Genomic DNA, 26,924 nt, shown 5'->3' with positions numbered 1-26,924 from the left:
CCTCATGAGTTTAAGTTACAGTTACTTTAATGTGGGACACTAAACAGAGTTCCATTTATCACACTTTATTTTGCAATTGTATCCCTCTTTAAGTTGTCAAAGGTTTCCTTGCATATGCAGAATGTAATTGTTCGACTCACTCAGGATGCAAACAAGTGAGATCAGACAGATTTTTGGTGTCTTCTTTGTGTTACAGTATGAATGTCCAGAATAAGTAAATACTCTTGTTCTGAAAATCTCTCTTTGACATCTTTTTTGACAGGATGAATATCTTCTTGTGTGACGCCATTCACATAGTCTTCCTACTCTGGACTCTGTGTCCTAAGGTAAGGGCTCAATGTGAGGAACAATTAGAGAAGAAGCTCAACCTATCAGTGACCTACGATCTCCGTAGCTTTGTGGCAGACACTCCTATACACAATCTCCTGACCTTTGAAGGTGCTGTATATGTGGGGGCTGTCAACCGGATCTATGCTCTCTCTGAAAACCTTACAAAAATGTCAGAATACCAAACTGGGCCTGTGTCAGAAAACCTGCGGTGTGGTCCTTTGCGGGATGGTTCCGAAAAGACCAACTTGGTGGACAACATTAACCAGGCCATGCTAGTAGAGACCTACTACGATGACGAGTTGTTCACCTGCGGCTCAGCGGACAATGGGGTTTGCCGAAGTCATGTGCTGGAAGACCGATGGAAGGTTGACAAAGCATCTCAATGCATGTTTTCACCCAAGCCCAGCGGCGGAGGTCTACAGGGCTGCCCCGACTGTGTCGCAGGGGCCTCGGGGGCACGTGTGCTCAGTGTGGAGAGCGGAGGTGTGGTCCGCTTCTTCGTAGGGAACTCCGAAATCCCAGGAGGTGGAAACCCATCCCTCACAAAACCCCAGCAGCACCACACCATCTCTGTGCGTGAAATGAAGGAGACCCAAGACGGCTTCAATTTCTTCTCCGACCAGTCCTACATGGATTTAACTCCGCCGTTGCGTGGGAACTACTACCTGCGCTACGTCTACTCCTTCCAGAGCGGCCCCTACGCCTACTTCCTTACGGTGCAGCAGGAGGGAAGGGACTCGCGGGCCTACCACACCCGCATCGTCCGCACGTGCTCCTCGGACGCCGAGCTGCGGCGCTACGTGGAGATGCCTTTCGAGTGCATCACCACCAGCAGACGACGAAGGCGTTCGGCGGAGGGGATCGAGGTGTTCAACGTGCTGCAGGCGGCCTACGTGGCCAAGGCTGGTCGCGACATGCAGAGAGACATGTCCCTGAAGGAGGGCGACGACGTGCTGTTCGCCACCTTCGCCGTAAGCAAGCCGGAGTCTCCGGAGCCCCTCGCCCGCTCGGCGGTCTGCGTCGTCTCCCTCACCGACATCAATGACATGTTTCTAGACAAAAATATACGCATGTGTCACACCAAGCAGCTCTATCACTTCACAGGATCGGATGAGAAGCGCTGCTACAACGCGGTAAGTGTTTTTTCGTCTTCTTTTGTAAGAAAAGTTCCAGAAAAACATTAGAAGTCCATTTAAACCATGATCATCCAAGCATTCTAAAGCACTGCAAAATTATAATTTTGTCCGAAAATAAGAATGCGTCATCGATGACATTTGTTGAAGGAAGATTGTAGAGGTAAGGAGGTATGAGTTGTTTTCAAGTGTATGGGATAAACTTAATTGTTTGTCCTTTCTCTCAAAACCCTCTGACCAAACACTTTCCACATCTTCTTACTCTTCTAACATCTCCCTTTGTCGTCCTGCCTACTCACCATGCTCTAATCTATCAGCATTGATCGAATCAATCAGTTAAACCATATGGTCAATACTGACATGAATTATCCCTCTGACATCCTTTTTAAAAGACCTGCCAATATCTGCAGCAGGCTTGCTTCCCTCTGACTCCATCATTACCTAATGTCTATGATCGTTTGCAGGTCCACTCAAACCAAATTAGTCTGTTAAAAGGGCTTGACAAGTTAGGTATTGTAGAGTTAAGAAGCAGGGGGGGATTGAGGGTTAGTAAAAAGGAAAGCAGTGAGATCAGTGTGTCAGCTGGATGGCTGGATCCCGCTAACCACGGGGTGGAAGATCCTGTGACCCTTTCGCTGAGGATTCTGGGAAATCTCTGTCTTTCATAGCTCTACACCATAACACTCCAAACTTTAGTCCTTTTGATGCTCACCTGTCTTCATTGTTTGGTAAATATTTACTTTGGTTATGTTTGACAAAGCAGTTATCTGACAAACCGCAAAGATCATGAGGTCATACTATGACACTACTATGTACTACTAATCTATCTACTAATTTGACTATGACAGACAGAGGATGACATTCGTTGCCTGAGGTACTTGTTGCACCGCTGTATAATTATTGTCACAACTGAATCTATTTCTCCATTCTCCAGTTCACTTCAAAAATGAAAACATGACTACATTTTGTTCTGGGCAGCTGTTATGGGTATGACCCCATTATTATTGTTTTAGTCAGTCTCTCCTGCTCTTGGTTTCACTCAGAGGCAAATAGTTTGTTATTTTGCTCTTTAAAAAGTAGTTTTTATAACCCCAACCCTATCTCTTTTGTACAGTGTTTGTACGCCTTCTATCTAAAAACATTTACGGAAGTTCCAACAGTAGACCAGAACAGATGGTTTTGTAAACCTGGCAGTTTTCATCAAGAACTGACCAGACGTTTATTGATGAAGGCTTGATCTTGTTTTCATTGTCTGGAATAGAGGGATCCTTATCTAATAGATGTATGAGTCTTGTTAAGCTGCATATGGCAAATAGGCTCTCTTATCAAACAGTAGACCTGAAGATAAGCTAGGCCATAAAATCATAAAAGTTCGAAAGTGGCATACTTTCAATGTTTTTATCATATGGTCAGTTCAACTCCAGTTACGCCAGAGACCTCAAATAGGAATTCAAAGGAGAGAAGAAATCCTTTGCAGGAGCATGTTTGATGTAAGTAGGGGTTGTCAAGTCACGTAAACCTCTCAACCAAACCTCTCAGACATTGAGTGTTGCATGATAAATGACATAATGATAAGAGGCTCGCTGTTGTATGCATGTAATAGAGAAAGTCTGTTTCCAGAACTTCTCTTCGAATTCCCTCACAGCTCGCTCATATGAGTCTCCTGGGTATATTTAGACCTTAGTCCTAAAGAAAGATCAAATGAGCTGTCCTCTCATTAGACTTGTGCAAGATTCTTGAAACGGTGTTGACCCTGTTTGTGCGCTGCTCCCTGACTTTATTAGTTAAAATAAGACAATCAAAGATGCTTAGTAAGGCAATGGAAGTTTCTGGGAGATGGTAAGGGTTTGGATTGTTGCTGGCAAGCCTTGCTCACTTGCTTAAAAGTCTTATAACGGTTAGGGGGAAGGGACTGTTGACGCTAAAAATAACAAACGGCCACATTTAAGGTCAAAATTATCATTAGATTACCATTGATTTGCGAAAAACCACCCAAACACTAATTGGTTTTAAATTTAATCTGGAGCCAGATTGATTGTACTCCACAATATAATTCTCCATCAAAGACGCATTTGATCGACAGTCATTTTAATTAGCCGCCTCGTTTTAAAATAATACAATGTTTGTAGACGTAAAAATCTTAATCGAGTCAGATTCTAAGATACAACAAGGATTTATACCCCAGCTTCAAAGGCATTGCATGTTATTTTTTAAGGATTTACCAGTCAACCATTGAGTAAGTGCTGCTGCGAATCATTGGACTGTAGATGTCACAGTAGGCGCCTCACATGCCTCGGCCTGCTGGTGCCTGCTGATAGCTGGTTGGGCAGAACCATCGCAGGACTGCTCGTAGTTGGGAGAGAATCCAACTCCCCAGGAAGGAACAAAAGAATGAAAATACGTCTTGCCTCATCCTGTCCTCCCGCTTAGAATGTGAGAATCTAGGGTTTTGAAAAGGTGTGAGTGTGTGGGTGAGTAGAAGTGTGTGTATGCACACAGATTGATCAGATATGATGTAGGGTTGAGCTTATTGTGTGTCTGTGCGTTTGTGGTTGTGTGTGTTTGTAGGTGTGTGTATCTTTGTGTGTGTGTGTGTGTGTGTGGGTGGGGGGGGGGGGGCGTCTCTACAGCTTCATCTTGGTCTCACACATGTACACACACAGACTTGCCCATGACTGAATGTTGGGTAAAGCCCTGCAGCTGCATGTTCCTTCAGTTCCCTGCCCCTCCCTCAGTGACTCCAGTCCATTGTGGTGTTTGACTAGGAGCCCGTGCCCAGACATTCTGCATGCATGAAGAAAGACCTGGTCACCTCCATCACCAGCTGCTACGGGTGGCTAGGCACCTGGCATCCAGCTGCCAGCTCGCCCTACCTTTCTCAACACCTGGCTGTAAGGAAGACTCAAAGCCATTCTCATCAAATGCATCACTACAGTCCAATCAGACTGCATCGTTTTGGATGTTTCATCTGATTCTGTTGTTGTTCATGCTCGGAAATCTGACCCATTCCAGCACAGGTCATTCAAATCCGTAAGCGACAACTAATTTAGGAATGTACAATTGCACAATGGCTATTGTGTTGTGCTTTGTTGCTGACAGAACAGGACTTTTAATTCTCAGTGAACAGATATTTTGTGTTGATCGAAAGAATTACCTTTGTGGTAAATGTCTGTTCTTATTATGCACATAGTTAATGATTTATACGTTACGGCTATGTTTGCATACCTTATCTTTATAACCCAGATACACAGAGCTCTACTAACTACTGAAACCGTCTCTGCTTGCAACCTGTCGCTGTAAAGGAAACCTTTACACAAAATTGCCCCTTAGCTGGGCCTACCCTTACCAAGTCTGTGGCATGTCAATATCCCCTTTTGACATGCCATTACAAATAAGATACACTGTCTGCATATCCTCCCTCTTCCTATACAGGATTGTGAATCCCTACTGCAACTCCCTACATCATTTGCCAATATGCCCTAAGGCACCACATGATACACTTGTTACGTGTCAGATGAGAAGTTTTGCTCTGTAGCGCTCATGAGTCAAGGCCCCACTGCCATTCTTTAATCATGTTCCTGCCAGTCCTCCTACTCCCTGTCTCTCAACACGTCGATTTCCTGATAACTGGTGGAGCACACGACGCAGCCACAGTCTTCAACTCAACCATTCAAGCTTAAAGGAACAAACAAAAATGTCCCACTCTTTGGCCAACCTTCTGATCTATGGCCTCACCTCGACCCCGACACTGCCCCCTCATTTCCTTGGCCTTATACCCTTATACTATTGTCCTCCCTGTCTGAGCTGGCTTTACAAACAGGGTCGTAATCACAAAAGTTGTTCAAGCGGAAAATAGCCGGGACAGGCCTGCCGGTCAACTCTATGAACAAAGAAGCGGACAAAAGCTTCAAATACTGTTGTAGATGTCCATAATGCTGTAGTACCCATTGGTCACTTATCAACTGCATGGACGGAAGAAGTTTCAGTCTTGGAACCAGTCCAATGTAGGGGGGGAAATTGGTCTCCGCCAACAATTTGACTTCAGTGTAGATTCTAGAGTTTATACACATGTATCAGCCAGCTTAGTGGAAGGAGGGTAACACCAGACAAGAAATAGGACTCAAGAATAATAAGCAGATAAAAGACATGGAAATAGTGGAGGCATTAGGGTCAGAGAGCTCATTTTATAGTGAACAGAGAAAACAGAGATAAGACACAACAGCTGGTATACGGAAAAGCAGACTGAAGATGACAAAAGGGCCATCCTTGTATATTATGTCATGTGTGGCCCTTGCAGTTTTCCACTCGGTCCAAGCACAGAGCATGGGGAACACACACTTGGTAAAAAGGGAACATAGCTACAAGACTGCTAACCAAGAATCAATATCAATCAATATAGTCATGTGAAGATAACAATGATATTAAAATGTATGATATCAATGGTAAGACCTCACCTAATGTTCCCACCTTTGAGTGGAGAACTGGAGGAAATGGAAATGGCCCCCCCACATCATTGGAGGCCATTGTCTAGACTGAACCCGACATTCTATTCAATTGAAAATCCTCAGTCGGTGGAGATTGTGCTTCTATGTACTTAAGTAATGTAGGGGAATAAAATGAGCCCCCTTTACTCCTCTCTGTCTTCACACTTGGTGGGTTTTATCACCCTGGCACACTCCCAAACAATGCACAACAAACATGGAGGCTATCTAGCAAATCTCCAGGACACCACTGAGATTGCATCAAGAGGCTTTGAATGCCCCATGATTCAACCCTTTACTTTCAGTCTCTGAATCATATTTCAAAAGAAAAACAACCCCACACCTGAAGGAGCTGAATTGTTGTGTATCGTTTGACCAGCTAATGAACCGTGCAAAGGTTTTTTGTTGTTCAGCTATGGCAAAGGGTTTTGTGCTGAAGATCTTCTTTACACTTAAACAGATTTGAACACATTTTGCAAGTTTGTGTCTCGAATGCTGGGAGCCAGGCAGCTTGTTGTATTGAAACATGACCTTAAGTATCTGTGAGAGAATGAGTTTAGAGGCGTGAAAAAGCAGTAATCTGCATTATTGTGTTGCTGCAGAGCTTTCTGTGGACTGAGGCTATGCTAATTGTTAGTTTGCCTTTTGCTATGTATGTCTTGTCCTTTATAGATGTTGCTATGTAGCATTTAGCTGCCGTGTAAATAGAGCTTCTCAAAAACCATGAAAGGCCACCACCTGCAAGCTGTCATGAAAAACATTGAAACAAGTGTTTTTTTTAGATCAGTTCTCGTAAAAGCAGTCACATTTCTGTGTGTTTGGCAAGACTGTTTGTGTTTCCATTCAACCTTGACCCTTTCCCTGTTCAAATACACGCTTTTGGCCATGTCTGTTCTTGTGTGTGGGTATGCTTTGCTGACATGTTTTTGTGTAGAAAATTTGTCTGTGACAAGGCTTCACAAAAGAGATGCATAAAAGGGTTGGTGATCAAAAAAAGACAATCCGACCACTGTTTTCCATTTTGCGTTGCCAGTTTCCAGATCGCAAGGCAGGGTTTATCCTTATCCCCCCCTCTCTGGTACTTGGGGTCTTATTGGTTTTTAATATCCCCATGTCTGTCTCTGATTTGTATCCTAGCATAGTTTGGGTATGAATATCCTCCCTTATGCCAGGACAATCTGCCCAAATCTCCTCTCATTCCAGAAGCTTCTATTCACGCCCAATGTTCACCAATACCTGGCATTGTGACCCGGTTTGGAATCATGGGTTTCCCGTGTGCATCCTTTTTAGGGTCTACTGTTTCATTCCTACCCCAGTTTGCTTTTGACTGCATTGTCTTGTATGTACGGGTCTTAATGGTTTTGTATGTAGGAAATCTGTCTTTCTCCTCAGAATTAGATCTCCCAAGAAATATAAAACAGGGAGAAAGACACTTAGATCCATTCGTATACCCTGATCCGAATAGTAGTATGATAACCCCCATGGTTTTTACTCACTGTGAAGTCATCACTAAGAAGATCCTGCCAAGAGTTTGTACTGGTGGGTGGAATTTATTATTCCACACTTTGCAAACCAGGAATTCCAGCAGTATTTGGCAAAATGGCTTTGAAACTGTTCATATCTTTACGCTCTTATGGTTTTCAGCCTTGAGTCATTTCAATTGTAATCCATGTTTCAAATGTTTCTTTAAAGCTGATTCTATTTGATGTTTGACAGTTGCAGTGGTGCATGGTGGGACACCCTTTGAAAGCCCCCACTGTCTATAGTGATTAATAGACTAACGCTAATAAATGATGGGCGCTAACTAAGAGCAGTAATGGCAACTCTAAATTATCCCCCATTTACGTTTGTCTGTTCCTTTAATTGAATGAGCATGTTGGGCTGGCAGCTGCAACAGTTAGTATGTTTGATAGCTGGACTGTTGCGTGGAAAAAGGATGCCACTTGTAAGAAACAACTCTCTCCTCAACTCGGATGACTAAGGACAACTGATCAAACAAACCTAAAAAAGTCTGTCATGCGCACAACTCAATATGTTGTTTGTCACACTGCTTCCTGAGTCATCACACTTTTGGTTAATGTACTATGTAATGCCTAACATCCTGCCCCAGAGGATGGTTTTCTGATGAGTAACCTGTTAAGTATAAGGGGTATCTTAGTGTTCGCTTCCTAAATGTCAAATACCTAGCTATAAAAAAAATTCAACTTAATTACATTTAAATCTCTTAATGTTTAAGTTTAGGTCTAAGCCAAATGTTGGTTATTGTCTACTATCTATAAATAGTAAGTACCCAATGCAATGAAAGTGCCTGACACTGCCTAATGTTATTACAGAACTCAAGTCACAGGACTGAAATATTGTCTTACTGGAAAGAATATTAATGATATTTTTGGCCCCAAAATCACTCTCTTTGCTTTTCCAATCAAAAAGAAAGAAAGAAAGAAAGAAAGCAAAATAAATAATACTTTCCTTAACCCAAATCAAACTAAATTGTTGTATTTATATTTAGTGAGAGACAGAAGCCATTGCATCAGGATAAATTGACTACATTCTTAGCCAGTTTTTTTGTGACGCTCGACCCAGGGATCTGCAGTCTGCATTGTTACCTCGGCAGGAAACCCCCAGAGAGCAACAAAAGCCGTGGCGATGACAGATGATTTGACTGTTCAACTGACCCATGCGGTCCAAGAGAGAGAGAGAGAGAGAGAGAGAGAGAGAGAGAGAGAGAGAGAGAGAGAGAGAGAGAGAGAGAGAGAGAGAGAGAGAGAGAGAGAGAGAGAGAGAGAGAGGGAGAGGGAGAGGGAGAGAGAGGAGAGGGAGAGGGAGAGGGAGAGGGAGAGGGAGAGAGGGAGAGGGAGAGGGAGAGGGAGAGGGAGAGGGAGAGGGAGAGAGGGAGAGAGAGGGAGAGAGGGAGAGAGGGAGAGAGGGAGAGAGGGAGAGAGGGTGATGAGAGGAAATGGTGGGGGCAAGGAGGAGAGGGTGTGGAAAAGGGTATTGGAGAGGAAGGGTGGGGGAGCAAAACATAAAAAACCAAGAAGGGGGAGGGATCCTTGCAGCAACAGGTGCCTCCCCCCCCCCTCCACCCCCCCCCCCCCCCCCCCCCCCCCCCCCTTCCACCCCCACCGACCCCCCCCCCCCCCTGCTTTTCTCCCTTGCTGAACCGAGACACTCAAAACGAGTGGCCGAGAAACAAAGGTGAATATTGTTCCGCTCCAGTTCGCCCCACGTTTTTTATGTGAGGCCATTCTCGCTCCAAGCCAGTGCCAACCTGGGCCTTATAATACGCTGACCCCTGACCCTGCCTGGCACGCAGAGGGCACCTACCAGCTGCACTGGGAGCGCCAGAGCCTCCTCTATCTTTTGTCAGCTTCTCTAATTCCCTTCGCAGTCACACACACTTTCACTCTCTGTCATGCGCGTGAGCACAAACACAAACACACACACACATTCCTGCATACACACATTCAGCCCAGTCAATACAGCTACCAGAATCAGGTTACAAATGCATGTGTTGTCATGTCCTGTCCAAGTGCAGCTATGTGTGCCCACCCTCACCTCTCTCCTTTACCACATGTACACATGCAGTGTGCTGTGCATAATATTTATATGGATACGCATAATCTATAACCCCATCTTCCCCGCCTGACACCAACACTCACATGTGCAGTCATTGTCTCACGCCACATTACAAATGAGCCAATCACATCGGAAAGGAAGATCGATTGTGCAAAAGGACGCGTGACAGAACAACGACATCAAATCGATTCATGAATGTACGTCATTCTTCAACGTCATGTTCAAGAACGGTTTATTTGGTCCAAGTTTCGACGTTCATTCACCCCTTCTTGTGTGTGCGTAAATGTCTGCATCGAGTTGTGTGTATGCAGCAACATACCAGGTGTGTTGATGTACTTGTGGGGATGTGTACGCGTGTTTGTGTGTGTGTGTGTGTGTTTGTGTGTGTGCTTTCCTGCATGCCCCCCTTCAAGTAACACCACCCTCAGTTTATGGTCGAGGCATTAGTGTGTCTGCTCCAACAGACCCCGAGGGTCAGAGTGAGAGTATGAAAGGGACATTAGGCCAAGCGGATCCCCTTACACACCCCTCTTGACTCTGCCGGGGTACGCCAAAGGGCACGGCGCTCCACAACACCAAACCGCTGCACTGTAACCCTATCGTCATGCTGTTGTGTCAAGGACAATGGCTGCTGGATAAGTGTGGGCCAAAAGGTGTACAGTGTCTCACGTATCACGTCGGCTCCAGTTTTTACGGCTGAATAACGCATTCCGAAAATGTAGATAAGCATGTTAAACATTGAAAACACTTGGAAGAAACTCGAATCTTTAAGTCGAGCCGTTTGAAGGGGTCATGCGGTATTTGATTCGTTTTGAATGAAGGAGGAACGACGTGAGCCTTTTTATGGGTAGTCATCAGCCGAGAGGAAAAACAGTGTGCCGTGGCAACGTGACGGCTTCCCCGCTGACTTTATGCCAAGGAAAAGCCTAGAGACAATAGCGGGACTTTGAAAGGAGCTTGTCAAAACAGACTTCCACTGTCCAATTTCATTGCCTTGATCCTTGGCAATAACTTCAGCGAGGCAGAGGAATGCCCTGAGACCTCTCTTTCTCAGACTCCTTTTGGTCAGCTCTGCTCTAACAAACCCTTCTATTTGCTATAAAAATAATTAGCCCCTAGAACGTGCTTTTGAAATTGTGTGTTGTTAACTCAGACTTATCTTTGGCGATGACGTCTCTAACTCTGTTGGTGTTTGGAGAGGGGGCCCAGGGCTTGGGTCGGTTCCCAAGTTTCTCAGGTGTACCCAGTGTGAAACACTGCAGTGCCAGAGTTGTGGACAGCAGGAGTTATGATGGAGTTTACCTTGGCTGTTAAAGAGAGAGAGCACACACACACACGAGATACATCAAAGACAAACTGTCCATCACAGTATCCATCACACTGGTCCACATTTCTGAAAAATCAGCTGGTCTTGCTGTACTAACAGCTGTGGATTTAAAACCATCTTCTTTCATCTTCACCAACTCTCTAACCTGTTTGTTTTTCCTTGCTACAGTAAGTTGTAAATTCCAAAGTGGGTAGCGGCATCAGAAACATCTCATACCCAGTATCTCTTAAAAACTCAACATTATTTGACCATGAAGTTCCTGTTTTTGCTAAATGCTAATTCCACCATTCTCTCTAAAATCAAAGGAAAGGTCACCCAATCACTGAAGTTTAGAAAACAACAGTCCGGCTTGGCCCGGTCAAGCTCTAAGGTCAAGGACCTCTCCAGGAGAACCTCCTCCTGTGGTCATTAATAATGGATGTAACCTGAAGCTGACACAAAAGGCCGTGAATAAACGTTTTTTCCCAACTACAGAGGGAAGTCAGTTTAAGACTAAGGGAGAAAGGTAATTGATTATAGGGTCTGGCCTGGAGTCTACAGTTTCACAGTGTGACTGTACGCTCCGGAGGGCTCAGAAAGTGTGCAACGAAAACATAGACATGCTCTAAAACCACAGACAGGCGAAGATGGAGAAAGAGATTGAGAACAAGAGAGTACGCAGCCTAATCACAGAGAGATAGCAAAAGAAAGTCTAAAACAATGAGTGAAATCAAGAGAGAGAGAGAAAACCCTGGGCAGACGTTTGCCCTGACCAGACATGGACAAAAGAAAGAGAACAGGGTAGAAGAGGATTCATGGCCAAGCTGACACCAGTGAGAGGGTGAAACGCAAGAGTGCGTAGCCGTACCAGCGGACATTCCTTTGTGTTTTCCATGAATGCCTTCCACGCGTAAACTCAAGTCCTCACACACACTCACACACTCACACACACACACACACACCACACACACACACACAAAATGTGGCGGCCCGTATGAGCCACAGGACCACAACTGGACCTCTTCATTACGAGCAGGGCCTGATGAAAGAGCAGATGAAGGAGGCTTAGGGAGCCATGCTATAGCCCCTTCTCTTCCCCCTCATCCTCCTCTCCTCCCCTACTCCCGTCCCTTCACACCCTTTCCTAATTCCACATCTGGTATGGTGGGCCTGTGTGTTAAGCCTGGGAGTTTCGGGCTAAGGGGTTACGCTCACAGGATTGCATGTAGGAGAGTTGGTACCAGGACTCTCCAAAGTGATTAATGGAAGTGCTTTGATTGGGATATGAGCGTCACAGGGGAGAAGGGGCTTGTAGAAAAGTTAATTACTTTTGAGCATCCAGAGGGGCTTATACACTCCCAGTGCTATTATAGTGTGTCTTAGATCGCCAATGTAAAAGAGTCAAGTGAAAATGCTTGTCGACAAGTCAATTATTCCCCCAAAAATGAACACATGATATATTTACCAGCCTCTGTTTGAGGATCTCCCTGCATCAGTGCCTTGGCACCAGCCTATTCTTGATGTTGTAATGTTGAGAAGGAATGTAAGAGAGAAGCGGTGTGATGCTCCAATAACTCAACATGTCTAATATGTATTTCCTATCTCTCCCCCCCCCCCCCCTCCCCACTCCCCCCCCTCCAGAGCTCATTCGACTGTGGTAAATACGAGGAGGGCTACCGTTTAGAGGTGACCAGCACCATGGTCCGGCTGGACTACTTCATAGGCAAGTTCTCCAACGTGCTGCTTACCTCCATTGCTGTGGCACCTGTCCAGGACGACACCGTGGCCAGCCTGGGGACCGCCGACGGCCGTCTCATCCAGGTACAGCTCCAGTCTAGTGAAGAGGCTACAGTTTGAGGCAGGTACGGCTCCAGTCTAGTGAAGAGGCTACAGTTTGAGGCAGGTACGGGGCCAGTCTAGTGAAGAGGCTACAGTTTGAGGCAGGTACGGGTCCAGTCTAGTGAAGAGGCTACAGTTTGAGGCAGGTACGGGTCCAGTCTAGTGAAGAGGCTACAGTTTGAGGCAGGTACGGGTCCAGTCTAGTGAAGAGGCTACAGTTTTAGGCAGGTACGGGGCCAGTCTAGTGAAGAGGCTACAGTTTGAGGCAGGTACGGGTCCAGTCTAGTGAAGAGGCTACAGTTTGAGGCAGGTACGGGTCCAGTCTAGTGAAGAGGCTACAGTTTGAGGCAGGTACGGGTCCAGTCTAGTGAAGAGGCTACAGTTTGAGGCAGGTACGGGTCCAGTCTAGTGAAGAGGCTACAGTTTGAGGCAGGTACGGGTCCAGTCTAGTGAAGAGGCTAGTTTGAGGCAGTGGAATTTCAGTTTATTGTACATGGGATTGCCACTCCTGAGAATCTACAAAATAGGATGTGCAACCTTTAAGTCAAGCCAAGCACTTTACGTAATAAAGTCTATTTTGAGGAGTTGTACCCACCAGATCAACACTGATATTCAGCAGAAAGTTAAGCCTTTTCTAACCTGGCCCCTAAGAAATAAGAAAAACTGCTTTTGAGTCAAGCCGTTTTAAAGAAAAAGATGTTATGCAACATGTTAGGTATTCTGTCCCTTCTAGAATGTACTGTATTCCTATAATTTGCTAGTTTCTCAAATGAAAAGCAGGAAACACTTTAGATGAGCTCACCAAATTCATAATTTATTAACCAATTTGTTACTTATTAGTTAACGGTTTGTTCACCATTAGTTTTTTGTTGTTCACACAAAATGTATCATTAGTAAAGCATTAGTAAAGCTAAACCCTTACCAAAACCTAAACCCTAAACCTAAACCCTAGCCCTAAACCCGAACCCTAACCCTAACTGTGTGAACAAATGCTTTACTAATGATACATACATTTTGTATAAACAATAAATAACTAATGGTAAACAAACCGTTAACTAATAGGTAACAAATTGGTTAATAAATTATGAATTTGGTGAGCTCATCTAAAGTGTTACCGAAAAGCACACACCAACCCAACTCCTGAAACTTGCCTCGATACTACAATCTACAGTACATTTGTAGTCCAAAATTGGCCACATCTCCAAAAAGAAGACAAAGAGAAATATTGCTTGCTTTTGACCATTGAAATGGGATAAATGCAGTATTAAGAGTGTTTTTGTTTTTTGGGCTGTGATCCAAGGGTTGACTAACGTACTATAGCTATTTAAGCCAAAACAATGCATACATGCACCCACAGCACTTCACAGCAGTTCCGTTCTCGATGTCCCTTCCTTATTTCAAGTTCAAGTCTTTTATTTGTCAGGTGCACAAAGCAACACAAGGTTAGACTGGGCACTGAAATTCTTAAGACAAGACAACGCAAGCACCTGGCATAACATAACATATAAGTACACAGAACAAATTTACATCTATGCTGAGCTTAGATAAGTGAACTTCCTAAATATACAGATAGCAATAAATAAACGACTATACTAACCCTAACACTTAAACTTCCTAAATTACAGATAACAATAAATAGTACGCTATACTAACCCTAATACAAAAAAAAAAAAAAAAAACCTGTTACAACCCTATAACCTAATCTAACCTAAATGGAGTACAGTGCAGTAGTGCAAATTTGCAGATCAGTGACTATGTCAATGACCAAACAGGAGTTTGAATAACAGGAGTTTGAATATTTGAATAACACTGTGTACCTCTGTAAGTCCACAGTGGGACACAGTGAACAGTGTACTTCTTTAAGTACACAGAAGCCCAGATATGGCTAAACACGTGCTGCACATCCTCTCAGTGCCCTTTTCTAAGGTGAGTCCACTGGTGCCACTGTCAGGGCCAGGTTCCACAGCACAGCTTCCTGTTTCCACAAGGCCCGGTCTTCGACAGCTTTGACCGGTACAAAGCTCCTCAAACATGGCGTTCCACCGTGTCGTCAGAGTAAACGCCGTCAGTTCTGTCTATCAGTGAGGGGCATCATCATGGACTCTGCTTTTCCCTTTTAATAGAGGGTTTGAACCCTAAAAACCAGGGTTACAACAGCTGCATCTCCCCATGCAAACAGGATTAGGAACTGTGAGATGGCTTGAAGACAGATGGGACCCTGATAAGAGCTTTCGAATGTAGCTCTTGCATTTGCTTGTAAATGAGACCAATGAGTTTCCCGAATCCTGCAGAATGCTGGGTGCTTGTGTTTAATAAATACAATAAGAAAACAGCATGAAAAGTTCCAGGAGACTCAGAGTAGCAGGAACAGCTGGACGGAAGCTTGGAGCTGTGAGCCGAACGGCACGTTAATGGTGAACGGTGGGCTTCGATGACATGCTCCCTAGCACGGCATTCTCCTTGCTGGGTGCCTGCAGCTGTTGCCATTTTCTCTCTTCTTGTGGTTGGTTAAATTTCCAAACTCATTGTTTCGGGTTGGGGAGGGTATGAGACCAGCTGTCCTGGAGTGGGCCTCACTGGAGAGGGAGGACGGGAAAGGGGCAGAGACAGGAGGCATTGGAAAAGGAGTGGAGCCAGTGAAGAGTGGATATGACAGTCAGGAAAAGAAAGACAGAAAGAAAGAAAGTGCAGAGGCAGGAAGGTGGGGGGGAGAGCACAATGAGGTGAAGTTAAGGAACTTAATTTAGTACGGATAGCTATAGTATGGAGTCAGGTGGCTGAGCGGTTAGGGAATCGGGCTAGTAATCTGAAGGTTGCCAGTTTTCCTGGCCATGCCATATGACGTTGTGTCCTTGGGCAAGGCACTTCACCCTACTTGTGTAGCGCCCCCTAGCTTGTCTTATACTATTTTGGAGTGCGCTCCCCGAATTCTTCTTTTAGTGAGAGGTCTCTCTCTCTTAAATTAATTAATTAATGCCCTAGTATTCAGCTTTAAAGATTCCTTTTTACCTTTTACTTATTACTATTTTCCCAACAAGAAGATACACATTAGCAGGAATGAATTACACACTTGCAAGTTTTCCAGTAAATACACGTTTAGTGTACTTTTAGTAATAACAAACACATTGACCATACATTACATGCAAAATACGCAACTCACATTCACACACACACACTGGCACCTTCAGAATGATCCCCAACTAAAACCCGTTGCAGGCCTGATACGATGCTCGGGTGCGGTGAGACCTAAAACCAATGGTCACTTCACTCTATTGAGCAAAACAAAATAATGGTACCCTTTGTAGTGTTGTGTGTCTCTGTTTCATCAGTGATACCTCACTCAAACCGCAGGACAATGAGGAACGGCAGTTGCTCGACGAGTAGCGAGCGTTGGTGTCCGCGTTCTTCCTCCAACGTGGCCAGAGGAACCGTGAGCATCCACGTAGCTCACGGCGCTATCTGGTTTTCTACGTTTCCACAAACTCCCGTGCAAATAGTCCCCGCGCTGGCAACAACCCACACCCGACTTGCCGCGTTCAGCCGTGTTGGCCCGAACAGCTAGCTAATTCACTGGGTTAGTGAATAAACACTCAGTGCTAGCTAGCTACCTTACACACAGTAAGGTAGGCTAGCTGGAGCACTATTCTTTGCTTCTTGTCAGTAGAATTAATGTCTGTCTTCACTATCTCGCCGATAATAAAACAACAAACAATAATATTATTCACGTTTTCTTCTCTGTCACTCACACGCGGACTACCACATCTCTTTCGCCATTTTCCTTCCCGCTTCCTCTCTCCACTCCTTCTCTGTCACTCACACCAGACACGACCTCATCACTACCGACTCTTCACAATAAAAGATGTACCGTTCCAAATTATTTGCCATATTGCTTCTTACACAATAACCTTTTTAACTGTTAAAGATATCTTTTGGAATATAACATTTTAAACATATTTAACATTATAAATTGTACAATTTCAAATAAAGTAAACAAATTAAAATACAATGATTATGACAATACCCCAAAATCCCACAGGGTTACACTTGCCTTGGGGGAATGTCTCTGTACTTACTGTAAGTCTCTCTGGATAAGAGTGTCTGCTAAATGACTAAATGTAAAAATGTAACTGAGGAAGGGAAAATAGGCTGAATAATATGAATGGAAAGAGAGAAAACAGTGAGTGGGAGCTGGGAGGTTGAGATAGATGATGGCTAGCTCATTTCAAATGATAAGAAAGGACCCTGTCAACTACTCATTGCCTTTTGTTTCAAGAGAAAATGCTTTCAGAACCAAGTGGGAGAAAAAGAGAGGGAAAGAAAGAAAGAGACAAAAGATAGAGCAAGGAAAGAGAGAGAGAGAGAGAGAGAGAGAGAGAGAGAGAGAGAGAGAGAGAGAGAGAGAGAGAGAGAGAGAGAGAGAGAGAGAGAGAGAGAGAAAATAAAGAAAAATAGGAAAGAAAGTCCCACTGTCCCAGTGGTCTTCATTCAAATGCAGGAAGTCTTTTCCTCTGCTTCAGGGTCTCTGTGGGAATAGCACAGTAGCACTGTTTATAAAACCAATTTCCCTCTCGATAATATAATAATCTTTAATTCACACCGGTATTACCTTCACAGAGAGCCTGTTGTGTGGGAATTTTGTATTTTATTTCCGCTGCTACTGTGGTCTTGTCCCCAAATTTTGCCTGGGTAGGAGTTGTAAACATCCATTCACTTCCTGCACATCAAATCCTTACACAACATATTGAAACCTTTTGGATTTTATGTAAACATCTCAACTACAATTATTTCAATGTCACTTCAAAATTTCTCAAATAATTACAGAAATGTTTGTGTGTGTGTGTGTGTATGTGTGTACAAATTGGGTTGGGAATGGGTTTATAGTTTCCCACGCTCAACTAAAGTACCGGACATTCTACATAGTTCATATTCTGCACACGTCCTCTTTATAACCCAACGGAGTGTAGTGCCGGGATTGACGTTGATTGGATAAACATTTCGACATCAGATAATGAAAAATAATCAAAAATTATTTCGCCGAAGCTTGGCTTGCTCTCGGCGTCACAGCCCCTTCACTCTGATTGGTCCAGTCTGCAGCGAGGCTGGTCTGATATTTCGAAGCCAACACTCTATTAGGTGTTCTTTTTATAATCCAACGGAGCAGAAGGCTACTGCAATTGAACTAATAACTTAAAATGAAACTAAGTGGAAAATAAGGAAATTCTTTTTTGTGTTTTAGAGCGAATTCGCGTTTAGGCTACAACCGATGCAAAGGGGCAGCTATATAACAGGACGACAAAATAAAGTGTATATACTTTATTGAATTGTTACATGAATTAATGTGTTAAATGATGTCAAAATTGCCAGAACATCGTAAATGTACAAATGTATGGTGAATTAGGCCTATAATGACAACTGGTTCAACCATTGTGCTTGACTGTTATAACCTAAATGTTTAAATGTTTGTGCTGGTAAGACAATTTAACAAAGAAAAAATGTACTATATTAATATAGTACATTTTGATCAACATAACATAAGCAATTTATAACGTAGTAAGAGCAGACAAATGATGGCTACATAATCAGTTGCATAAATGTAGGCTACCACAACATTGGCAATTTGACTAGAATAGATGTGGAGGTTGAACCAGTACTTCAGTGATGACAGAGAATTTAAATTGTTATCTGAGAAATAAAGGTAACAAAACCACTGAGAAGAAATGCATCACCATCTATATTTCCAGATATCTGTGTCACCGATATCATCGCGGACACTGTGCCCATCTATAATTCCAGGAATTTTGTGTGTGCCACCAATTTTATCACGGGCACTAAGCACTAGTCATCTCAAATGTCCCTTTCTCAGTATTGCTCCATGTCATTAAGATTGTTTTTCAATTGGGCATCTGACAGAGATTGTCTGAGATCGTCTTGTACCAGTCACAAGGTTTGGGGTCCAGTCTCACATACACAAAATGATAGACCTAACATTTTGACACACTCAGCTGTGGAGACAATGGTACTGTATATGTAAACACATGCAGACCTGCAGTCAGGCATTCAATAAAAACAAGATGGGACCATGACGGCTTTGGGTAAAGGTGTGTGTTTGCACGAGCGATGATGTAACCAGAGTACTCTTCACTAGTCAGGGACAAAACCTTATCATTAGAACTACTGTTCTGTATGTGTCCCAACCAGCTCCCTGGGCAGTAATTGCAGTGTAACCACCACAGATGATGAATGTTTCTCCAGGTGTGTGTGAGCAGTGAGATGTGCTGAACACCTCTCGGCATGTCAGCGTACATGGTGCACTCTTCCCCATCTCTCAGCCCCCGGCAACGTCTTTTGTCCCCTTTCCTGTATGTGCCTTCACAATGTATCACTTTCAGTACCCAAGCATTAGTTATTATCCCTCCCTGTAGTGACAGGAGTGGCCTACAAAAACCCTGTCTGAAGAAGACACTGAGGATTTGATAGTATTTAACGTCCTTTGACTAAAGTTGTTCTTAATTCAATTTGGCCAGTGGAACCAGTAGAGTTTGTTCCAGAAGTGCTAATACAGCTACACTGGTACTATTTGCTGGACTTGACGGCAACCTTGACCCTGTTCTACATCTACCAGAACAGAGAAAAACGAAGAACCTGAACCTCTGCCAAGCCAGAGGCCTATCTTACATGACAAACATTCCCTTTTGACCGTGTGTGCCGTTTTCCGAAAAACAACAACAACAACACTATCAGACAGACAACAAACATACTGGAACCTTCTGCAAGCCATCACCACAAATGTTGCTGTATTTATCATCGTTAAAGTAGAAGTACATGCCTAGTCAAGAGCTGACATTAATTTCCTTCTGTGCTCCAGGTGGTGGTTAGCCGGGGCAAGGATCCTGTGCCGCATGTGAACATCCAGGTAGATACGAGACCGGTGGCGGGCGAGATGGTGGTCCTGAACCAGGAGCGCCCTGATGGTTCTCTGTTGCTGGCCACAGGGAACAAGGTGAGGATTGAGCACGCACATACATTCATATCGAAAAAACACTGAAGTTAAAGTCATATCTATCATTCTGCTGTTTTGTATGTTTATGTGTGTTTGAGGCCGCATAAAATTCAAATATTGGTTGGAATCCTCGTATGCTGCAGCAAGTACTCGACATATCAGAAATGTTCAGCACTCCAAGTCCCCCCCCCCCCCCAAAGTTCCGGTAATTTGGAAAGTAGCTGAGAGCAGGGACTTATTGGCTGCTTTGTGCTCCCCAGAACTTAATTTAGACCCTGGTTCCTGTGGTGGGAACATAGTAAGTTCCGAGGAAAAGTTCTTATAGTTCTGGTGGAAAACTTCTGGCAACTGAAACATGGCTATAAGCCTAATACACACACACAGTATCATACCTCCTATTCATTAGTGGAAGGATTGTAAAAATCCCCCAATTAGAGACACGAGAGCCAACACGTTGTTGTGAAACTATGACCTTCAACCTAAACATCAATATCCTTCCACAACTGTGCCAACAGTTCAGGTTTTTCCTAAATCCGATAAATCTAAATACCGCAGATACAGTTTATATTAGTACAGGTTATGATTAAAAACTGTGTTTTGTTGAGGAGCCTTTTGCCAGGTGTAGAGTAATGGAACTGCTGTTGCAATAAGTAAGACAGGATACACATGGGTAACTTACTTGGCATTGGACAGATCAATACAATCCCTATGTATATTAGGCTACCAGTCTAAAGGCCTGTATTCTGATTGGCTCTCCAGCTCACCCAGGTCCCTCTGATTGGACCTGGCTGTGAGCAGCTTTGGAGGTGCAACTCTTGCTTGCTGGCGCCAACGTTCATGGAATGCGGCTGGTGTGCCGGTCGCTGTACCAGGTTCTCCCAGTGCCCCTCCTCCTCCAACTGGACCCAGGATTCATGCCCGCCCCTTATCACCATGGTAACAGCAAAATATAATCATACACAAAAAAAAGAATGTTGTTGTATATCTTGTCTCATCAGTTTTCAAAACTGATGTGGCAAAAGAAAAGTGTAATATCATATTGCACTTTCATTTTGATAATGACTTTCGATGTATCCAGATTAAATGTAGATATGAATTATCCTACCACCCTCACAAATCATTTCACAAAGGTGTTTATTCCCCTTCAAGTGTCACCAGTTGGTTCACTTTCCTTTTCGTTTGAACCCTTTTCAATGCAAACCTTTCAAACCTAAAAAGTGGGTTTCAATCAGTCTGGTGCACTTGCATAATACCGGTCAACCCCACACTGTGAACACACAATGAAAACCACCAACAAGCTCCCATCATATCCTCAATGGTAAAAGAAAAGACTTGAGGAGGGTGAACAGAATATAGAATAAGCCACACACTCACTCAAAGTCTTCCTCTTCAATCCATGTTCATAGAATATGTCGGTAACACTTTAGATGAGCTCACCAAATTCATAATTTATTAACCAATTTGTTAACTATTAGTTAACGGTTTGTTCACCATTAGCTATTTATTGTTTATACAAAATGTATCATTAGTAAAGCATGTGTTCACACAGTTAGGGTTAGGGTTCGGGTTAAAGGCCGTGTGTGTGTTGTGTAGATCTCCCCGTCCACGGGCCCCCTGGCAGGGAACACCAAGGTGACGGTGTGCGGTCGAAACTTTGGCTTCAGCAAGAGCGACGTGGACATCCGTCGCTTCAACCCCAGCTTGGTCAGCGTGGAGGTGGCGGGGATCCCCTGCAGACTGCTGAAACGCTGCAACAGCACCAGGTGACAGAAGGGTGTGCGTGCGTGTGCTTGCATGTGTGCTCTGAAGCCGAATAGGTTGATACTAAGAGGTTGAAAGAGGAGATGTATAGACTTCTGATTGTGAGACAGAGGGTTATAGCAGCATAGTGTTTTGTGGTATTTACCAACATTCAGTTGAGGACCCATGTCCTCTGCCCCCCCTCCTTGATTGGTATTCCCAAATAACACGCCACACATGACTTCCCATAAGTACTAAATTACTGGAAAAAGCGCCACATACCGAATTTTACCCTAAATCCAATCCCCCAGGCCAGATACCAGCATTCATCTCAAGAGCCCTTGTGCCCGAACATCCCCCATATCAGAATCGTGTCATTGTTTACAGGGGTTGAATCCCCACCCCCCATTTGAGATAAGCCCTTTGTGCTTTTCTGCAGCATAGTATAAGTCCATCATTTAATTACATTTACTGCTGGTTTATTCAAGTAAAGTATAATACACAGTTTGTCTGTTGTTTTTGACTCGTGTGTGTGTGTGTGTGTGTGTAGGTTAGTGTGTGCTCCAGAGTTTCCTGAAAAGTGGTCTCTGACCAGTGATAGGGTGGTGAAGGTTACCAGTGGCAAAGACATTGTCCAGAAACCAGGCTTCTTCTTTGTGGTAAGGCCATATTCACCACACACATGGTAGAAATATCTTTAGAAGCCCAAGGTTAAATGATATCCAACTTGTCATAAACTGTACGTTTATCACAAATCAATTAATTGTATGCTGTCAGATTATTGCCATGTCTAGATTGACTTAGTCCATTTTTCTTTTTACTGGTCTTTAGAACCCAGTTATCAAGGAGATATTTCCTGTGTTTGGACCCAAATCTGGGGGAGCCGTGCTGACCATAAAAGGGTCATTCTTAGACAGTGGCACGGACAGACAGCTCACAGTGGGAGGTGCTGCATGTGACATTCAGAGGTGACTTCAAATCAAACTCAACTCAACTTCAAATGTTTGTTATATTATCAGGTATTGTGCTAGCGTGTGTGTTAGTAAGAGAGCTTGGTTTGCCTGTGTTCCTGCATATGCATGTACGTGTGTGTGTATTTTGTGTGTGTGTGTTCAATAATAATATTTGTATTTTTGTGTTATTCCAAATCTGCATGCCTCTCCCACCAGTCTATCAGGCACAATGCTGACATGCAAGACCCCTCCTCAGAGCACTCCCTCCCCCCAGCCAGTGAAGCTGACCATAGACTCTGTGAAAGTGGAGGCTCCTGTGCAGTACAGCTACAAAAACGACCCCCTCATCTCCAGTGTGCAGCCCACTCGGTCTTTCATCAGGTGGGCTAATAACATACAACACAGACACCCTCACATGCACACACTTACACCCACACACACCCCTTACCCACTAGTCACCTGAGGTGGGTTGAATAGTTCTCACAACGAGAGCATGAGAGGAGGAAGCATGGGATGGCAGAAAAAGCGGTTGGCACACAAACCAAAGAGGGTTGAGTTTGAGAGAAATAGAGAGACACACTAGGACCTGTCTCCCTGGAGCAAGGGTAGAAACCAGGGGGATTACAGTGGGCGAACAGGGACACATTAGCTTTACGAGAGGAGGAAGCGTGTGGGAGGTGACGAGACGTGGCGCTAGCACAGGTTCCAGCCGCAGTGCTAATGCTAACTGCAGGCTTCTCCCTATGGGGATCACACTTGAAATCTACATTCATCATGGCTAACGCTATGTCCGTTTGCATGTCATTTACACAATATATGTTTTTCAGCGGTGGCAGCACTGTTTCGGCCCATGGCCTGTACCTCCAGTCTGCTCTTCACCCCCGCATGAACCTCACAACAGTCAAGGATGGCAAGGTCTTCCAAGTGGTGAGTCCTTGTTTTCAAAGTAAGCTGCCAGTGCAAAATGACCTCCAGGCCCGTCATACGTGTGCTATTGTCGTTAAAGTCCGGAACAGATGGTATAAAGTAGCCTACTAACGGAAAAGAAAGTACAAGGGTAGCATGAGAAGATGGAAAATGTACGCTCCGTGTACGTAATATTCATCACCCCTTGAGTCACACTGTAGCCAAGCTAGACTATTATCTGGCCTGTCACCGTTCCCTCACAAACACTCGACAATAATGGTAAGTCACCCTGTCATGACAAACTCCTGACCTTCCTCTTTCATAATGTAGCCTCATTAGTGATTACTCTACAGGAGATTGGGTTCCATTGTAAAAAAAAAATCCCACTGCTGCCTTAAGACAAACGGAGATAGAGATGTACGAACCATATTGTTTTGGGGGATGGAATTAGGATTGGCCCGCATTACAGCTTGTTTTCCTGAACCACACAGCGGATTGCCTTTACAGACAAGTGGTGTCTATCTGATGTCGGCCTTGTCTTCTGGGAGGGAAGCCGAGAGGCCAGGAGGACAAGCAGGGCTTTGTTAAGATGCTAGATCTTGTATTGGGAGACACACTTTGGCAGGTTTGGTCATGAACTCTTGAGGACATTAACACAGATACACAAAGTCACACACAGGCACACGCACAGGCACACACACACACACACTCAGATACAAAGATAAAAAATGCAATGCGATGCAACAACAACATCTCAGCTACAACAGTGTAGTACAGTGCTGCAAAATCACATCAAATCTCAAGCAACATGAAACCAGTTTGTGGGGGCAGTGTCTTGCTGGACAATTGTACAACCAGAACACATTTGCAGGTATCACAGGTAATGTACTGCCAAGTACTGCTTCCAGTGCCCTTAGGCCAAGCAAAGAGTAGTCAGTCAAGGTGGAGCTTGAAGAGGAGCACATTGACACCACATTGGAAGGACCGGTTGGGACTGAGAGCTCCGTAGTTGAACGGGGAGGTCGTTTCACCACTGTAGGGTAATGAAGGAGAAGCGGTGCATGGTGGGAGTGGGTGTACCGGGCTTTGACCACCAAAATACTACGCACTTCTAATCCGTGATTTCCTGCTGTACTTTCCCCATGCACTATTCGTTGGCCTCTTTCGATAAAAGAGTCTGCTGAATGAATAAAACGTAATGTAATACAAACACACACACAGGAGACACACAGAGGTTTCTTTAGCAGGGGGGGCGTCACAGAAAGACAGCAGAGGAGAGTGTGATGGAGTGAAGATTGGATCCAAGTGATTGGATCAGTGAATCAGGTTGACAGGTGTCTCTTTAGGCAGAATGGATTGGGGTGGTGACCCCAATGTTGTCTGTTATGTATTACACATTTACATTACATTACATTTAGTCATTTAGCAGACGCTCTTATCCAGAGCGACTTACAGTAAGTACGGGGACATTCCCCCGAGGCAAGTAGGGTGAAGTGCCTTGCCCAAGGACACAACGTCATTTAGCAGGGCTTGGAATCGAACCAGCAACCTTCTGATTACTAGCCCGATTCCCTAACCGCTCAGCCACCTTACTCCCTCTACACTAAATAAATTCATACAATTTTATCCGCAAACCTGTGGTCATGGTGAAAAAAATGAGGTTTGTTCAAGCAGAGTCACCAATCCAAATGGTTATCCCCCCCCCACAAAACAAAATAATCAAAATGTTACCCATTCAGCTCTTTATTTGATAAATGTTGTTTGATTGTTAAAATATCTGAGCAATTGAAATGAAGGATTGGACCTGCAGTGTATGTGCCATGCATGTTTCATGAGTTCCGTGTTGTACCCCTCGATACAATATCATTACTAATGATTTAAGGTGGGATGAGACCCAAGCTCTTCAGCTGTTGCCTCTTGCATTCCTAACACTCAACAAGATAAGTTACAGCCTTCACTCGGAAAAGACAGTATAATCGTCTTATTGTCTTCACCCTCCATGTTGGGGTTATATCCAGTCTTTCGGGGGGGGGGGGGGATTCCACTGTGCCCAAATTCTGACACCCCTAAGTTTCCGAATGCCAGCACTGTAATATGAGAGAGACCTGTCATCCACTGGCTCAGGGCACGGCCAATGGCTGCAGAAGAGAAGGCTTCCAGGACTCTATCCCACATGTACATAGGGGGATAAGACTGCCTCTTATAGTCTGCTGTTCTTGCACATGCACTTATACACACACATGCACACACACAAACATTTGCACATGCATCTAAACATGATGACACTCATACGTGTATGTACATATACATGTACATACATGTGATACGCACACCACTTTAGTACTGTTTCTCTTACAAAGAGAGAAATGGGCCGGGGAGACTTGTTGACCTGATATCTGTTCCTCAGATCTCAAGTCAAATCCAAGGATCAAGCTATTCCAGCTTTCCCACAAACATGACATGCCATTCTCTTTTTTTCCTTTTACGTTCCACAGGGAAAAGCTGGCATTGTCAGAAACTAAAGGGGGAAAAAAAAGAAACGAAGTGTACAGTTTCAGCTGTGCTTTCAGGAGGATACAATGTGTCTCCCTGACGTTTTGCTGCGGCAAAATGAGGAATTAGCAGCTCTCTAACCTGACACCTACTGTGAGAATTTAACTTATCATGTGTTAACCTTTTTCCATCCACTTCCTGCTGATTTAGTTTGAAGCCTGTTCTAAGTCCTCACTACTGTGACCCCCATGCTTCTTTGGGGTCATGCACTTGACTGTAGTGGCCTGGATCCTTTATCTCTGTTAACCATGCATGCTGGCTTGGTTGTTAAAAGAGGTTGAGCAATTTAAAACATTGTTACAGTACTGTGTATGGTTGCCAGAGAAACAGTATTTCTGCACGCAGAGTGTGCGTCATCTCAGCGTCACAGCATTTTGCTGCTGTGTTTATCATACAGTGACTGACCCATTATAGTAGTGTATAGTCATTTAGAAGACACTTTCATCTAAAGAGATGCGGAGGACAGAGGAGGATTTGAACCTCTGGATCTGTGGTCAAAGGCTCGTCCACCAAGCTACACTCACCTACCACATCCCACAAACTGGCGTTTCCACTCATTCACAGGATGTTGTTCTAACCTTTCTGGTCTACCATTGATTTGCTTCCTGTTAAGAAGCATACTATCCAGGCTCATCTCTGTTTCGTTTCTTTTATTCACTCCCCAGACCAAGTTTCAATTGAGAACTAGGCCTGAATTAGGCCTGTGGGTTAGAAAGTGTGTGTGTGTGTGTTTGCACTCCATCTGGATTATTGCTCAACAGGGAGCAGGTTCTATCGTTAAGGGGAGCAGGTTCTATCGTTAAGGGAAGCAGCCAACAGGATCTTAGAGCAACACTTGGAGGCACCATGGCTACTGCTGTTAGCTATGGGCCTCGTGGCAATTGAAGTTGAATCACTTGATTGGATGCGTTATTTTGTTGTCTTAAACATATCCCCGGTTTATTTTTCACTTGTGCAACCAGAGACTTGCATACAGTGAAGCCAAGAGCATTTCTGTCAACCGGCAATAACATAAAAACCTGTCATTTCAATCAAAAACATCAACACATTGGTTTGTAGTTCAGACATAGTATGTATCCTGTGAAACCATGTGTCTAGTGTCATTTG

The 26,924-nt window shown here is 44.2% G+C and overlaps 1 protein-coding gene across 2 annotated transcripts in view; it reads left to right on the top strand.

Annotated features, from left to right (window-relative positions):
- Window positions 1-26,924, top strand: part of met (MET proto-oncogene, receptor tyrosine kinase) — a 41,866-nt gene that overhangs the window by 1,101 nt on the left and 13,841 nt on the right. For both annotated transcript variants that reach the window (XM_047033642.1, XM_047033641.1), the window contains exons 2-10: window positions 263-1,463; window positions 12,468-12,647; window positions 19,531-19,665; window positions 20,425-20,601; window positions 21,259-21,428; window positions 21,956-22,064; window positions 22,237-22,373; window positions 22,575-22,739; window positions 23,186-23,285. In XM_047033642.1, the coding sequence (XP_046889598.1) occupies window positions 264-1,463; window positions 12,468-12,647; window positions 19,531-19,665; window positions 20,425-20,601; window positions 21,259-21,428; window positions 21,956-22,064; window positions 22,237-22,373; window positions 22,575-22,739; window positions 23,186-23,285 (2,373 nt within the window). In that variant the 5' untranslated portion in view covers window position 263. The remainder of the gene's footprint in view (window positions 1-262; window positions 1,464-12,467; window positions 12,648-19,530; window positions 19,666-20,424; window positions 20,602-21,258; window positions 21,429-21,955; window positions 22,065-22,236; window positions 22,374-22,574; window positions 22,740-23,185; window positions 23,286-26,924) is intronic.

This window comes from Hypomesus transpacificus, chromosome 14, assembly GCF_021917145.1.
Source record: "Hypomesus transpacificus isolate Combined female chromosome 14, fHypTra1, whole genome shotgun sequence".
NCBI classification, from domain to species: Eukaryota; Metazoa; Chordata; class Actinopteri; order Osmeriformes; family Osmeridae; genus Hypomesus; species Hypomesus transpacificus.
The sequence above is the reverse complement of the archived record's forward strand: the minus strand, read 5'-3'. Positions and strand labels throughout refer to the sequence as shown.